Here is a 16,250-nt window from a genome sequence, read left to right on the forward strand (position 1 = left end):
ACCTATCTAATTTGCACTTTCTGAAACAATAAATGAACCAACAATTATCCTTTGAAATTCACACTACTGTGGATTTTGCATTGCAGTTGTCCAAACAATGTGTACATTAGGGGAAATGCATGTCAATGAATACAAAAACTGATTTTTGTGATTACCTTTTTAAAGAAGCAAATTGATTCAGGAATGTGTTGAATCGAATTTAAGATTAGAAAAATGAGAAACAAAAGAAGAACCAAAATTTACAGATTCATTCATCTCTATGGCTGAGAGAGGCTGTTAGAACCCTTCAGATAGGCCAGAACCCTCCTTGCCAGCAGAGCAGTTCCCCCTGCTACTTCTAATGAAATTCAGAGCTCCGTAACGTCTAAATCAAATTGAGGAATCCACCCTTTGGTTTAACTTTTTGGTACCATTTCTTAAACATGTTAAGTGTCTCACAAAACTTCATTTCTAATCACCTGTAACACTTTTACCCAAATTGATCTATAGCCCAAATATTTTGCTTACTAAGAATAATGAAATATAAGCCTTGTAAAGGCGTCGATGCAGGATGTGCAGATACTGGAAGGGGCGGGAGGTCTCAGCAAGCATGATTACTAACAGAGATTGTAGGGAGTTACAGGAACTTGGTTATGGGCTTTGATTTTGCTGGGATAATGTCCTTCACTTTATTGCAAATGATGGTTAGCAGAGGGGTGTGGCAAGGTCTATTTAAACATACTGCTTTATGTACCTTGGAGCAAATTGCCCTGTGAATTGCCATTACTTGTCTTGATCATTTTGATACCACGCAATCACTGCGCTCAGTTGGAGCTTTGGCAGATAAGGCATTAATAAGTCTCTGAGTAACCTTGGTTAATCAAATGACTTGCTGACGCTTCCTTTCTACCCCAAGTCAGCACCATCAAGTTTAGTGTCAAAGGTTCACTATAAAGAGCTGAAGCCAGCAGCCAAGGCTCCCTTTCTTTGGCCGGCCCCAGAACCAGCTACGGATTCTTGAGCAAGGACATCCAAGCACAGAGACATCATGGTAAAACTGCAGCTGCCAAACCCCAACTTGGAACTGAGAATACCTTCCCATGAGGACCTTGAAAACCTTGAGGCTACAGAGGCGGATTCAAGACCCAAATGGGATAATAAGGCACAATACATGCTCACCTGCATAGGGTTTTGTGTAGGCCTGGGCAATGTATGGCGATTCCCCTATCTCTGCCAGAGCCACGGAGGAGGTATGTCTCAGATCACGCAGATGGTGGAGGCAGACATTTATTGAGTGAAAATGCTTGAATGGAGCGGAAAATTGTAATGTTTTTCTCAATCACTATGATTTTCAATGACCAAAAAACCACGCCTAGTTTAGAGAGAACGTGCAAAGCAATCGTGTACCCTATCATTTGAGGAAATTGAGAGATTTGCATATGATTGTGCTATATGGTTGCATTTATTTAGAATGAAGTTCTGTTGAGTTCAGTCAGCCAAATGCCAGACTATAACATGCATGGAATTGCAGCAATAATGACAGAGGTACAAATTTCTAAATAAATGGGCATTCTCAGAAAGTTAAGAAAGGCTGACCCAAATTTCTTGTGGTTTCTCATGTGTGTCTGACTGTAAAAGGGGAACAGTCATTAACATTTTAAATACAAACATGAGCTAATTTAAAATTAGGATTAGTCAAGAAATGCTGTGCTTTGTACAAATGATTACTATTGTGAACGACCCAGTTCCCACGGGTGGTGGTGGTTTTATCATTATTATCATTATTAAATTAAGCAGCTTTTTTCATAATTCAGAGGTTTTTCTAACTTTCATGCAATTAAAATAGGTCTAAAATAGTTACCATCGCACCTACTTTGTGTTGTAGTATATTTGGGGGCAATGCTCTGAAATATAAGACTACTTGATGCAGCTAATCACTTTGTAATATTTTAGGACCTGTGCCTTTTCATGCAAGTTTGCTTTTACTGCAGAAGAAAAATTCAGAAAAATAAGATCTACCAATCCACTCACACCCCTCTAAAATTACCTGTCCCTTAGTAAGGTAAAGGTACCCCTGCCCGTACGGGCCAGTCTTGACAGACTCTAGGGTTGTGCGCCCATCTCACTTAAGAGGCCGGGGGCGCTGTCCGGAGACACTTCCGGGTCACGTGGCCAGCGTGACAAAGCTGCATCTGGAAAGCCAGCGCAGCACACGGAAACGCCGTTTACCTTCCCGCCAGTAAGCGGTCCCTATTTATCTACTTGCACCCGGGGGTGCTTTCGAACTGCTAGGTTGGCAGGCGCTGGGACCGAGCAACGGGAACGCACCCCACCGCGGGGATTCGAACCGCCGACCTTTCGATCGGCAAGCCCTAGGCGCTGAGGCTTTTACCCACAGCGCCACCCGCGTCCCATTCATACCTGTCCCTTACCCTGAGCAAAATAACCCTACCCATGTATCAGCAACCATTGCCTACAAAATATTATTCCAGCTACACATACAGACTTGCTCACACTGCAAAAACAAACACAATAGACAAACGACAACAGGGAAAGGGGAGATTTGTATTGTTTATTTCTTTATTATCCTGGCTTTAGCACATTCTAAAAGAGGGAGACACAGTGCCATCTGGGTAAGCCCGAGGCTTCTTGAAAACATATGTCACTGCATTCACTTGGTTAAAGTCCATATCCCACTAAATCTCTTTGTTAATATACTTACTGAATCTCCACCTTGCCAAAGTGCTGATCCACTGTGTATAATGATCTGCTTGACGTCATACAGGCAGGCCAACAATCTGAGAGAGATTCAAGCTGCTTTTGACAATTTTCTTTTTTAATTTTAAAAAACAAATTCAGGGATTTCTTTTCACTCCCATTCCTCCTGTCCTGCTTTCACTGCATTTCGGGTGTGTTAATCTTTATCTCAGGAAAGTGTTTATTTAAAAGCCAGTCACACATTCTCACTCACTGAAGGAGGACATGCCAATTTCTAAACTTTCAATACTGTACTCAATGTGTTACATATTTGGCGTACTGATTAACATGGCAATTAAATATTAGTAAGAGACGCTTGCATTTTGCTCAGACACACATTCCTCATTGTTATAGGAAATCCCCACCCTGCATGCTAGTTCTAGCAGGTAAACATCAGCCTAAGATTGTTTTCAATGTGTGGCTGGAGTGCAGGCCTACATTATGAGATAAACTTTGCCTCCTGAACTTCAGCTGTTCAATGTGAAAAAAGTGCCACTTTCAGATTTTTCAGGTAACCACAATGTGTGCTCCAAATTTCAACATAGAGGGTGACGTGAGAGCAGCTTAACCATTTGAGAGAATTTACTTCATGTTCCACTTTCTAAGGTAGAGCTGTACAAATGTTTCAGCATTGGATTAAAACAGTTTAAAAAGCATCACTTTTCTGCACAGGGCTATTAAATGATTTATGATGATTCTGTAAGAGAATTCCCCTCTGGAGGGAAATATTCCAGTATATTCAGTTAGTGACTGAACAGAAATGCCGTATGAGATAAATGATTTTGTCAGTGCTATTCTGGATCATTTTTCTTGCTCTTTTGACATGCTGTTTTGCTTAAGAAACAGACAACACGCCCACTGAGCAATTGGCTATGGGAAAATTAGTGAATCTACTGTACTATGCATTTTGGAAAGCTGTTTGCTACGCATTTGGATGCTTCACAGCCAAATTTTGCATGATGGCTTCTGAGTAGGGTTTTTTTTGGTCTATGTTTGGATACAATTTTAAACATGATGGCAGAATGAACCTTTCAAAACTGCACTGATGTTAACCACCAATTTCAAAACCACACTGAGTTTTGGGTTTCTTGGAATTCCCAAGCAATGCTGGCTATAAAACTACAAGTACTTTTTAAAGAAAAGAGATCATTTTGATGCCCTTTTACTCCAGTCTGTCTGTCCCCCACCCCACACATGGGTTTGAGTCTTATTTTGTAACTTCTCCCTCAATGTATAGAAGTAAGACTCTCCTGAGAATACCCGAGTTTCATTTTGAAGAGGTAGTCATGTTGATAGTGTATTAGAGTGTGGCAACAGATGATGCCTGAAATTCTGCAGTAGTGCACTGTTTCTACTTGCTTCTTTAGAAAACCATGGTAAAAAATACATTATTCACAAAAGGATATGCTACAATTGCTCTTGTATCTCCTTTTCTGCATTTCTTTACCATTGCATCCTTACCACTTTATCCCAGTTGCCCTTTTGCATTTAAAGAAAAATAAAACAATCGGGAACTGCGGCTCTTTAGTTGCTGTTAGATTTCAATTCCCATCAGCCCCCATGCCCTGGCCCATACGGTCAATTGTCAGGGATGGGGGGAGTTGTTATCCAGCTGTATCTGAAGGCCACGGGTTCTCCACCCTGGGTATAAAACATACTCATTTTGGATTTTACCCCTGCAGGAGCTTTTATGATCCCTTTCCTCATTTTGCTTGTCCTGGAAGGCATCCCATTGCTCCACCTTGAATTTGCCATTGGACAAAGACTTAGAAGAGGTAGTGTGGGTGTCTGGAGTGCTATCCATCCCGCCCTGAAGGGCGTAGGTAAGTTTTAATGTATTTTAATACTCAGCAACATTTTGGCATTATAAGCATACATATGCTTTCATGCAAGGTGTTTAGGTTGGAATCACCATGCCTCACTCACTCAGATTTTATTGGGGGGTTCCACACACCACTATAATCAATTTGCAACCCTCCAGTCATTTTTCTTGGAGCAGAAAGTCCCGGCTTCTTTTTTGAGAAAAAATGGAAGAGTAGTGCAATCTACATGGTCCTACTTTTCCATTTTCTTTAAGAAATGGACAGTGATTTTGTTGAAGGGGGAAGAGACAAGTCTTTCAATAAAATCCAACAAGCTGTCCTTTATCAGCTATGTGTATATTATGTATTGGTGAAAAGTAATTTGGACTTTCTTTCTTGACTTGAGACTGAAACTCAGATACACACACTGATGAGGGACCAGTCTGTGGCCTCAGATTGATTTTAACAATTAACACCATACATCCAAAGCCCTCTTATGCCACTCAAACAATCATGGAGAATTCTGGGCACTATGTTTTGTTAAGGGTGTTGGGAATTGTAGCTTTGTGAGGTCAGCACCCTTAAATATATGGAGATTTCTGCTTCCTTCTGTGGATTATTCTTAGAAAACTACAGTGGTACCTCTGGTTACGTACTTAATTTGTTCCGGAGGTCCGTTCTTAACCTGAAACTGTTCTTAACCTGAAGCACCACTTTAGCTAATGGGGCCTCCCGCTGCTGCCGTGCCGCCGTCGTGCGATTTCTGTTCTCATCCTGAAGCAAAGTTCTTAACCCGAGGTACTATTTCTGGGTTAGCGGAGGGTGTAACCTGAAGCGTATGTAACCCGAGGTACCACTGTACTAGATATTTCAGTGTGGAAAGGGACAGGGATACATCTTCAAAATTTTGTTGCACCTGTTAAGGTTTGTTCTGTTGTCAGTTTCATTTCCTCATCATTGTTCCTCAAAATCATTATTATTTTTTTAAATACAAAAAGGATCTATCTAAATGCTTTCTCTCTATTCCTACAGGTATAGCAGCAATGATTGTCTCCTTCTTTGTGGGCTTATACTACAATACTATTATTGCTTGGGTGATGTGGTATTTCTTCAACTCATTCCAAGAGCCACTGCCTTGGAGTGAATGCCCACTTGCTGATGAAAACAGAACAGGTACAGATTATGCTTGTAATAGTTAGCCGTCTATCATAAAAAAGCTTCTCTCTGCAAACAGCATAAGAAAATACAGTCTTTTACCAAAGATCATTTTGAACTAGGGTAATGTTTTAATCTGCTGAGCTGGAGACAACAACAATAGGAAAGCTTCCTCAAGACCATTTTGTACCGTAAGGCTCAGGGCAGAACGTTATTTTATTTCACTTATTACACATATGAAAACCTTGTGTAGGGGCCAGAAAATTAATTGCATTTCTCACTAATATTAGGCTCACTGATTTCATTGGAAAGCAAATGTGTTCTACATAGTTTGGATCTAACCAATAAATACTTTCTATCACCCCACCTCCTGCCTCATGCTGGCCATTAGGAACAAATATAGGAACATAGGGATTTCCCCATTGGTCCATCTACCTCACCATTGTCTGCACTGACTGGCAGTGACTGTCCATGGTTTTAGGTAGGAGTCTCTTCCGATCCTACCTGGATATGTCAGGGATTGATCGTGGGATGTTCTGCATGCAAAGCAGATTTTCTAGGTCCCTTCCCAAACGGCATCTCCCCATGGTAAGAATAACACTTTAAAAAGTCTTGAACCACCATTCAGGCAACAATTCCTGCCTTCAGACACCATTCCCTTTCATAGTGTCACCCGAAGCAGGCAAGGCCAACCCTGAGCACAGCTGGTGGGTGCAGAGAAATCCCAGAAACATCACTATTGCCCAGCGGTAAAATCTAAGTGACTGTCCAAACAGAAGGGCCAAGATCCAGGAAGTTATATTAACTGAGCTATCCTGCACATTATTCTGGCATCAGAACCATTTGGAAATAAGGGTGAGTTACGGTTCCAACTGCCAATGACTTTGAGGAACAGACTTTTCTTAATAATGGGTGCCCATGATCTGAAATTCTTTTCCAAGGGAGGCTTATCGGTTCGACTCACCACTGGCTTTCCTTTGGCTGTTTTGGAAGGCCTGTTGGGTAAGCTATAGTCTTAGCAGGTTGAGCCAAGTGTTGCGTCTTGAATTCTGAAAATCACTATGAGAACTGACCTTAACATTATTTTCAAGGTGCTGTAATCTTTTAGTCTGGCTTAGAAATTGCATGGCAATTTTAACTGTTTTGTTGTTGTTTTGTGAACTGCCCTGGAAATGAATTATGTTTTGGCGACTCAGTAAAGTCTGACTGGTTTAAATAAATCCATGCCTGCTTTCTACCAGCAATCTAGGGTGGCAATGATTATTATACTCAATAAAAAAGTGACCACCAATTAAAAGTAGCCAATTGGCTGAAACTATCAGTCAAACAAAGGGCTCACCCAGACTTGCTTTTGTGCTGAATTTCTAGGCATAGGTCTGCACTTTTTTTGTTGGGTTCTGCCACTTTCCCCAGGAAAGCCCACACTTTATGGCAATCCGAGGAAAACCCGAATTGCTGTTTGTTCCAATTCAGAGTTAAAGAGCAGGTAGTCCTGGGGAAAATGGCAGGGCAAAAGTTTAAAAAGCACTCAGACAGAAAATCTCAGTTTCTACCAGGCTGGTAGAATGGAGGGTTCCTGTGTGCTGCATTTCATGCAATGCCAATGTGTGCTTCTCTCTTTTGTTCTTGAGGGAAGAGGAGTGACTGGTCAAAGGTTGATAGGCAGAGGAGGAAGAAATAGCAACTCCACTCACCCACACCCTGTCATATTTATTTTAAACGAGTCTGCAGGTTTTACTGATTAATTGATTAGAAGAATTGACTCAAAACATCTCAATTGCATAAAGAGGCACCCCAGTTGGGTATGAATTTCACAAGCCACTCTCAGTGTCCTTGCGAAGGTCAGGTGCTTTCTTGCCGATGTTTTTAAAACAAAATAAAAAACAAACTTGTGGCATAGGCCACTGAAAGTTCGAAATCGGGCAGTCATCGTCCTTGCTAAGTGTCAGATGCTAGGTTAAGATGTTTCCCCACCCCCCAGAAACCTTTGTTTTAATGCTTCTGTTTCCAATGTTTTAAATTTTGTACATTGTATGTTTTATTTTTACTCTGAGACAAGCAGTGGAAAGCAGGGTATAGATTCTTTAAATGAAACAAATCTGTAAAAGTTATTGTGCACGCACTGTTGAAATTAATGGGAGATGTGCAAGAGTGCACTGTGGTTTTTCATTATAATGGAGCTTGCACAGAAAAGCTTCCCACTGGATTGTAGCATTGCTTAATAGGACTGTTTCTTTGGTTTCAGGTTACGTGTACGAATGTGCAAAGAGCTCTTCTGTTGATTATTTTTGGTACAGGAAGACATTAAATGTCTCCACCAATATTGACGAGACTGGAACTGTACAGTGGTGGCTGCTGTTATGTTTAGTATGTGCCTGGGGAGTGGTGTACGTGTGCACGATTAGAGGCATTGAAACAACAGGAAAGGTACTTTTGTCTTGTATGAACGAAATCAGAGCTACTTCTTATATTCTGTTTTCCAACCATTTTAGGGATTGCTGCAGCTGCTTTCCCCCAAACTGGGCTCACAGACCTGTCTGTGTGTGTGCTGATTTAAGTGGGGCTTGGGGTGTGTTTAATACCCTGGATGGTATCTTTGGGCCAGAAGGGGGCAAAACATTCTCCTTGTTGCCGGCCACTTCTTTCCCAACAGATCCTTCTCCACCCTGCCTCAGCTTTCACTTTATTATTTATTTTATTTACTTGTTATTTTTATCAGTTGTCTCAATCAATGTGCCGATCGGCTATACAGAGCCCTAATATAAAACAAAGTTTTAAAAACATGCTAAAATTTAAGCAGTTCATAATAATGATCAAGCCTAGCAACAACAACATGTATCGGCACCAGCGTACACACAAGCCCCAGAACAACCAAACACAGCACATGGGGACAGAGGGATGGAAATTCCATGTTTGCCACAACGTCTATTTTGTGGCATTGTAGGTTAGAGCAGGCCCATGTCTCAATGTGTGACCTGTAAACTCTAGAGAAATTGAAGCACATAGTGTCATCAGAGGCCGGGTTCAGATGTATTGCTGAATCAGAAAAGACATTTGTAAATATATGCAGATACAAGCCAGATTATTGTAGTGCTTATGCAATGTGGGTTTCATGTGGTACAGCCTCAATCTGATCTGCTACCATCTAGACAGACTGAGTGATGTGGTTCCTTCCTGAGCTACATCATTCATCTGATCCACTTGGTTCTTGATTTAGATGACACCCATATAATGTGGAGTCAGACCCTGCAGAAGTAGCTCCCGTAGAACAATTATAATTTGTACACCTGCAATATTGGCAACTGATAATACATGCAAATCTTTATGGTTTTTCTCCCAGTTTCCTACTTTCCATGCCGTTTTTCATTGAAACAAATTTACCCAATGCTTTAAATTTTCCTTGGGGTTTTATGTTGTGCCATCAATGCACGTGGTGATTTACAGAGTAATGTTAAGGAGGGGGGGAAGGCAGGTCTCCGCTCTGAAAGTGACAAATAAAAATTTCAACAGTGTGGGAGACAATAGAGCTGTGGATGGGAAGGAATGAAAGAAGTAAGAGTAACAAAAGAGGCGTATTCATGTTGTGCGTATTCAATTGACATATTCCTTCTCCAGGCCGTGTATGTAACATCAACACTTCCTTATGTTGTGCTTACAATTTTCCTGATCCGTGGCTTAACACTGAAAGGATCAACCAGTGGAATTGTATATCTCTTCACGCCTGATGTAAGTATTGATTAGATCCCCACCCACCACCCCAAGTAAACAGAATAACTGGAAGTTTGAAGAGAAATGAGCCATTTGCAGCATTATTTACACTGATTATTTTCTGGATATCATTAAGCCCTCCATGATCAAAGTCATATAGACAGACAGACATGCCACTTTGCTGAGGGAGAGGGGTTGCGTAGTAAATGGTGATGCCCTGCCCTCTCCTACCTGTGTGTTTAACGTGTTAGCTGAGGCTCCTGCAAATATCACCTGCTGATTCAGCAGTTTCCCAGATGACCGGGGGGGGGGGGGGCAATTGTGTTCCACCTTGACACATAAAACCCTCAAAATCTGCCTGACTCTTCACTCCGAGCAACGTATCTCTCCAGTCAGGAGCATGGGAGGTGCCCTATTTCAATGGAAGCATATATGATTTGCACACAGGTAGCAAATGAGGTCCAAACATGGTTCATAGCCAGTAAGAAGATCGCAAGTAAAAGACGTAGGAAAAGCCTCTTCGTCAGACCCTGGAGGACTGCTGGCAGTCAAGGTGTTGACAGGAAGGAGCTAGATAGACAGGGCTAAGGCAGGTTTCTGTTGGAAATCTTTTGCCTGGCTGTCCACACGCATAGCCTTCCTTGCCTTGCCTGTCCATTCTGCACCCTTCTCCTCCTATGGACAGTTCCTTCAACCTGCCTGCTGGATTATGCACTGAATGACAGGAGTAGGATGGTCCTAGCGGTGGGATTCTCCCATACCACACTTTATATTAAATGAACAGGTTGCATGCTCAGAGTCAGCTAGGACATGCCTTTGTTCCATTTTAGCTGTAAAGTTATCCAATTTTTGAAGTTCTTTTGTTCTGTTCCTCAGGTTGCAGAATTGGCTAGCCCAACCACTTGGCTTGATGCCGGAGCTCAAGTATTCTTTTCATTTTCCCTTGCCTTTGGAGGCCTCATCTCATTCTCTAGTTATAATTCAATTCAGTAAGTTGCCATACCAAATAGAAAAAGTCAATTTTAGAACACAATTTCACAATTGGTAGTAGTTCCTTTCTTGACAGTGACACCCCCCAATCCTATCTCATAAGTATCTAGGAAGGCATATGTTCTTCATGAGCAAAACAAAAACAAAACAAAACACAAATGGAAAGAACAAAACAAGGTAACTCAAGATCAAGGTCTAGAAAAGTCCTTCCTTCTCCTTACTTTCATATTGAAGACTGTGTATTACTGTTTGTAGCACAATTCTTATAATGCAAGATGTAAGAAACTGAGCAACCAGGGCTCACACACACGTTTCTCCACCTCCCCACCCCACACATTTCTACCTCACAACAAATCCCAGAGGAACTTAAGCCTGAGAGACAGTGACTGGCCCAAGATCACCCGGTGAGCTTGTTTCTGTGTTTTGGTTTCCAGTAACAACTGTGAAAAGGACGCTCTGACTATCTCTGTGATTAATGGCCTCACATCCATTTATGCAGCTACTGTCATATACTCAATCATTGGATTCAGAGCAACAGAGAGATATGACAATTGCTTTAGCCAGTAAGTTTTTTTCCTTGTTTTCCAGTTAAAGCATCCCAGATCATTGTTCTCTTCCCCCTCCCCAATATGAGTGCCAATTGCACAGACAATTATAGATCCAGGGGTTTGTGGGATCAGTTGTCTTCTCTAATAAGCAAGCAACACGGGCAGAACTGTCAATGATGTGGGGAAACAGTGGGCATGTGGTTGCCAGAACATTTTCTATGTACAAATAACCCTTGTTGTATCTGGGCAAACATTAGCTATTTACAAATAGGAGAGAACATGTAAGTTAATTTATTTTAATGTTCTGCCCTCAGCTCTCTTAACTTAGCTAACAACTTTGTCCTTGTGGCACAGGAAATATAGGATTTGGGAGGCATACCCTTCCATATTATTAAGAACTCTGCCTCTAAGGATCTGATATCTTTTTATTTAACTGATGCCTCTATTTTTATTACTGCCTGATAAAGTAGCAAAATACTTTCTATTTTCAATAGAAATTAGGAAGCAGATGGTAAAGTCAGAACTTACTTTTGACCCCACTGTAATGTATCTGCATTCTTTTAAATGTGTTGTTCTGTGAGCATAAAAAAATTATTTACTAATTCATTGTCATAATGATAAAACTTAAGAAATCTGTGTGAAGAGGCATTGACTGAAGAGGCATTGACTGCTTTCCTTTTGCATTTGCAGAAATATCCTCACTCTGACAAATGCATTTGATTTGCCAGAAGGTAATGTAACCCAGGAAAACTTTGAACAAATGCAAGCTTGGCTCAACACGACAGATCCAGCAACCTTTGCAACTCTTACATTTCAGACCTGTGACCTGGACTCATTCTTAAGTGATGTAAGGTGATAACATGGAAGCTAACAAGATTATAATAAAGGACTTTATATCAATAAGCATGAGTCACTTCCATATTACTGGTGAACCATTGATTATGATTTACCACATGTGTCCTGGACCATTGTAAGACCCAAATTATATAAACATAAATGAAAGAGAGAGAGAATTTATTTACCCTCTTGGAAATTATCATAACTGATTTTAGCATATGGCTGCTGTTGCTTGAACAAAAACTTTATTCATTGTAGCTTTTGTGATGATTTTATCTGGTTCTATTCTTGTACTCTTCCTTGGGTGCTTTGGTGGAAGAGCAGTTAGTGATAGAATGATAAATGATACGGTCCTATTGGCTTAGGAAGTTGGCTGTAGTTGGTCTAACCTGAGTGACTTAAAGTGTGTTTTAAAATGATCAATAATTGTATGTCTTATTCCATCTATATCTATTGCTATTTTCTGCAGGGTGTTGAAGGAACTGGCTTAGCATTTATTGTCTTCACTGAGGCCATCACCAAAATGCCTGCCTCACCAATATGGTCCATCCTCTTCTTTATCATGCTGTTCTGCTTAGGTTTATCATCTATGTTTGGGAATATAGAGGGTGTTATGGTGCCACTGAACGATCTCAAAATCATACCGAAAAAATGGCCTAAGGAACTTGTTACAGGTTAGTTGAAAAAAAAAATGGTAGTATAATCAGGATGTGGCAACAGAGGGATTGCAAAGTGGTCATCAGAATACAAGTAGTATATTACTTCTTTCAAGTTAAATGATGTAATACTTTATTTTCATTGTGTGGAATTCAGTATTGCACTAAGACAATAGTTCAATCAGAAAAAGCATTTCTGTTTGCTAGAAAGAATGTTCTTTCCCTTTCCCCCTGTTCTGTGGGGTCCTCCTGACCCTCCTCAGGAGTTTTGGGTTGGTTGCAGCTGTCATGGTGCAGAGGATGGCTGGGGAAAGTACCATTGCATCAACAGACTTTGTTGTGTTGGCTTTTGCTAGCACAACAACTTAGTTGAATCTGACCCAGTATGAATGAAGCATGTTTTAAAGATGATGGTAAAAAGTCAGCAACTTGCTCATGAGTTTTGCCAGCAAGCCAGGCAGAGTGAAATCATTGCAGCTACTCATTGGACCTGCATTTGCAGCCAAACACAGTAAAGCAACCCCTGCTGCTGAATATTGCTGATGGAGGAGAAGGGAGTTGATTGTGAGCATGTAGCTTTGGATAGCAGTCAGCTTTTTTGCTTTTGCTTTTTTTTTTTGCACAGCAACTCTTTTGAGATGGACCAGTCTAGCTGAGGAATTCGAACTTTGAATTTCAGAAGACTTCCTAAATCTATAACAATAATTGAAGGAGCCATTTCTTTTCTTTTCCCCTTGACTTTAAATCCTCCATAGAGTTCCAAGAACAGAATGGCTTTGTTCGCACATTGTAGTCAACCATAGATTGCAACTTTTTTGGTCTGTTTCTGTCTTCCCAGCTACTTTTCAGAGGAAAAAACACACCATTCTTGGCTTAGTGTCTGATGTCTGAGCCAGGGATCCTGGTTTGTTGCACTCACAACAAGCCACAAACTGTACTCATTGTTTCTTCTTGGCTTACTGAGCATGCTTTGTTGGAATGAAACAATTCATAGCTCCTGGATTGGATGTAATACTATGGCAGAAATCAGCTTCTTTCCTACCAGAATGAGCAGAGGGTGGGAGAGACAGTGTGGTTGCAATAAACTGTTAACTTGTTCACCATGATGTGTGAAAACTGGATCAATACATTTTCTTCATGTCTAGCTGATTTGATCCTTGAGATATTGCCAACGTTTCTTGTATTATAATATTTATTTAATTTTCTTAGTTAATCTTCCTGCTTCACATTTTGTTCGTGTTTGCTGTTTCTTTACAGGATTGATTTGTGTGACATCTTTCTTGCTTGCCATTATTTTTGTGCTGAGATCAGGAAACTATTGGTTGGCTCTGTTTGATAATTTTGCTGGTTCCATTCCTTTGCTGATAATTGCTTTCTTCGAGATGTTTTCCGTTGTCTACATATATGGGATAGACAGGTAAGATGTGAAACTTTCTCAAATAGAAAGGGTCTCTGGATTCCTGTCAGCCAAAAATTCTGTAGCTAGATTTGTGCAAGCCACTTATTCTCCCACCTGCCTCTCAAAAGTACAAGGAAAATAATTTTATTTGTTTAACAAACATTATATACTGCTTGATTGTAATAAAATCTCTAAATGATTTATAAGTCCACCTTACTGGACTGTTTTAAGGATTACAAATATAATGCATGCAAAATGCTTTGCATCCTGGACCCTGCCCCATGGTTCTCTTTGCCCTCCACCAAACACCCATCAAGTGTAACGAAAAAGATATTTACATTTCCCTGTTTCCCAGCCATGTTAATCACACCCTTTTGTCTTCATCTGGGTTTGTTATTCCTGGAATGGCTACCTGTCTGGCATTCAGATATCAGGATGCCAGGAATTATCACTCAGGCAGAGGGGCTGCTGAGTAGCTGAGCTCACATGTCTATATGAATTTCTGAAGTTTTCCCAGTGAGCCAGTACATAGATACATTTATCAGTGAATTGTTACATTTGGTATTGTGCAGCAAAGACCCTTTCAATAGATAGGAAGAAACTGTGATGGGGTGTTTTGTAGGGACAAATCAGAAAAGTCACAAAAAGAATTGTGCTGGTTTTGGTAGTGGGCTGCATGTGCATGATATCTGCTGGAGGGGCAACCCCCCAACCTATAAATTCCTGCAACAGTTTGTCTACACTTGATAACCAGCTTCTGAATGTGAGAGCCGATTCCATTACAAGATATAACATTTTAGGCAATGCAATGGAAGTTCTGTCAGTTCTGACGTATCTGTAATGCCCTCTTTCCTTATGACAGTTACCAAGTAATGAATATGCATGTGTGAGTTGGCCCTTAATCTGTCCAAATTTGTTTGGTTTCTCTAAACTTCCTTTCTCTTTATTATCAGATTTAATGATGATATTAAGTTCATGATTGGACACAAACCCAATATCTTCTGGCAGGCCACCTGGAGATTTATCAGTCCTCTTATCATGTTGGTTATCTTCCTTTTTTACTTTGTGGTGAAAGTGGGAGAAGAATTACGATACAATGTCTGGGATCCCGAATACGTAAGTGCACATGTTCAAAGAACCCATTTTATGGGTTTCTCTTCACTCACACTGTGCTCAGCATGCCTTTGATTGCCCAATCCACAGTTTGCAACCCTTCCCACACCCCCACAAGGACTATTTGCTGAATATCTTGTTGGGGCAGATGAAGAAGAACAATTTGTTTCCCCCTTAGGGAAAATAAATTACCTGCTCTAAATTGGCTACTAATTGAAATTAAATGATTGATCACAATCCCTGTTAAGGCATGCCTGCATTGAATGGGACCTCAGACTGGATATAGACACATTAAAAAAAAAGCTTGTAATTTTTCTTGTAAACATAATGTGAAATCACATTGGCGAAAGAACTCCACAGCGCTGTCTGGTGTCACAGTGTTTTAATACACTTTTTCTTTACTAATGTAGCTGAGTTCTCAGTTCCCTTTAGCGGTGCTGGGTATACCAATTTGGCCTTTGCAAAAGCAAAAATATAAGTTTCTGGCACTGCTCTTCCTGCACTCCAAGGAGCCTAGCTTAAATGCAGTTCAGGGGGGATGGGTAGATGGATGTTTCCATCTTTTCTGCACCATCACCACCTACAACTATCTGAAAGGTGTGTCGTCTTTTCCTCAGGACCTGTTTCCCAAATCAATGTCGATAAAATATCCTGACTGGGTTTATGCTATCATCGTAGTCCTTGCAGGAATACCAAGCCTGTTTATCCCTGGGTTTGCTATCTACAAAGGCATCCAAAGTTTATGCAAGAGGAGAAATCCTGGACGGCAGGATCTGATCAGTGCCATATCAGAAGCATCAATAAATGGAGAACTGAAGAACAAAGTGTAATTAACTCACCCTCCCGAGGTGTTACAGGAAGACTTTTCAGTGAGAGATGGTGCAACACTGATGTCTCCCTCTCCTGAGTTCAGGATAAGAGCTGTTAAAAGGTTAGCAGGTCCCAGAGTCTAAATGAGACTAATGCACTTTGAGTGACTCTCCTTACCAGTTGTGCTGGATTAGCAGGTGGTTATCCAAACATGCACCTGTAATGCTTTGTTTCCTATCTTATGTGTGCCACCATGTAGTCAAATAATGTATTATTAAACAAAATGTTATTCGAGTGAAATATGCATAGTTTTGATTCTTCTTTTTTGCCGCTTGTTTTGATTCTGTGTTGAGCTATTTCAATTGCTTTTGTTTGATTTGCTCATTGCAAACAGCTGAATGCCTGTAAATTTTGATAATAAACCTGATTTGCAATGGGAGTTGAATAATTTCAGTTGCAACTGTATGTAGAACTGAATGCTGAAAACAACAGACAT

At 40.7% G+C, this 16,250-nt stretch overlaps 1 protein-coding gene across 1 annotated transcript; it reads left to right on the forward strand.

Annotated features, from left to right (window-relative positions):
- The first annotated feature begins 933 nt into the window (after nucleotides 1-933).
- SLC6A19 (solute carrier family 6 member 19) lies at nucleotides 934-16,054 on the forward strand. Its single transcript, XM_028738042.2, has 12 exons — nucleotides 934-1,229; nucleotides 4,419-4,559; nucleotides 5,571-5,711; nucleotides 7,939-8,120; nucleotides 9,309-9,419; nucleotides 10,278-10,390; nucleotides 10,826-10,954; nucleotides 11,630-11,786; nucleotides 12,246-12,450; nucleotides 13,690-13,849; nucleotides 14,785-14,947; nucleotides 15,562-16,054. Exons 1-12 carry the CDS (start codon nucleotides 1,028-1,030, stop codon nucleotides 15,772-15,774), a joined length of 1,917 nt encoding a protein of 638 aa, XP_028593875.2. The 5' UTR covers nucleotides 934-1,027; the 3' UTR covers nucleotides 15,775-16,054.
- The last annotated feature ends 196 nt before the right edge of the window (nucleotides 16,055-16,250 follow it).

The sequence above is a fragment of the Podarcis muralis genome, chromosome 8, assembly GCF_964188315.1.
Source record: "Podarcis muralis chromosome 8, rPodMur119.hap1.1, whole genome shotgun sequence".
NCBI classification, from domain to species: Eukaryota; Metazoa; Chordata; class Lepidosauria; order Squamata; family Lacertidae; genus Podarcis; species Podarcis muralis.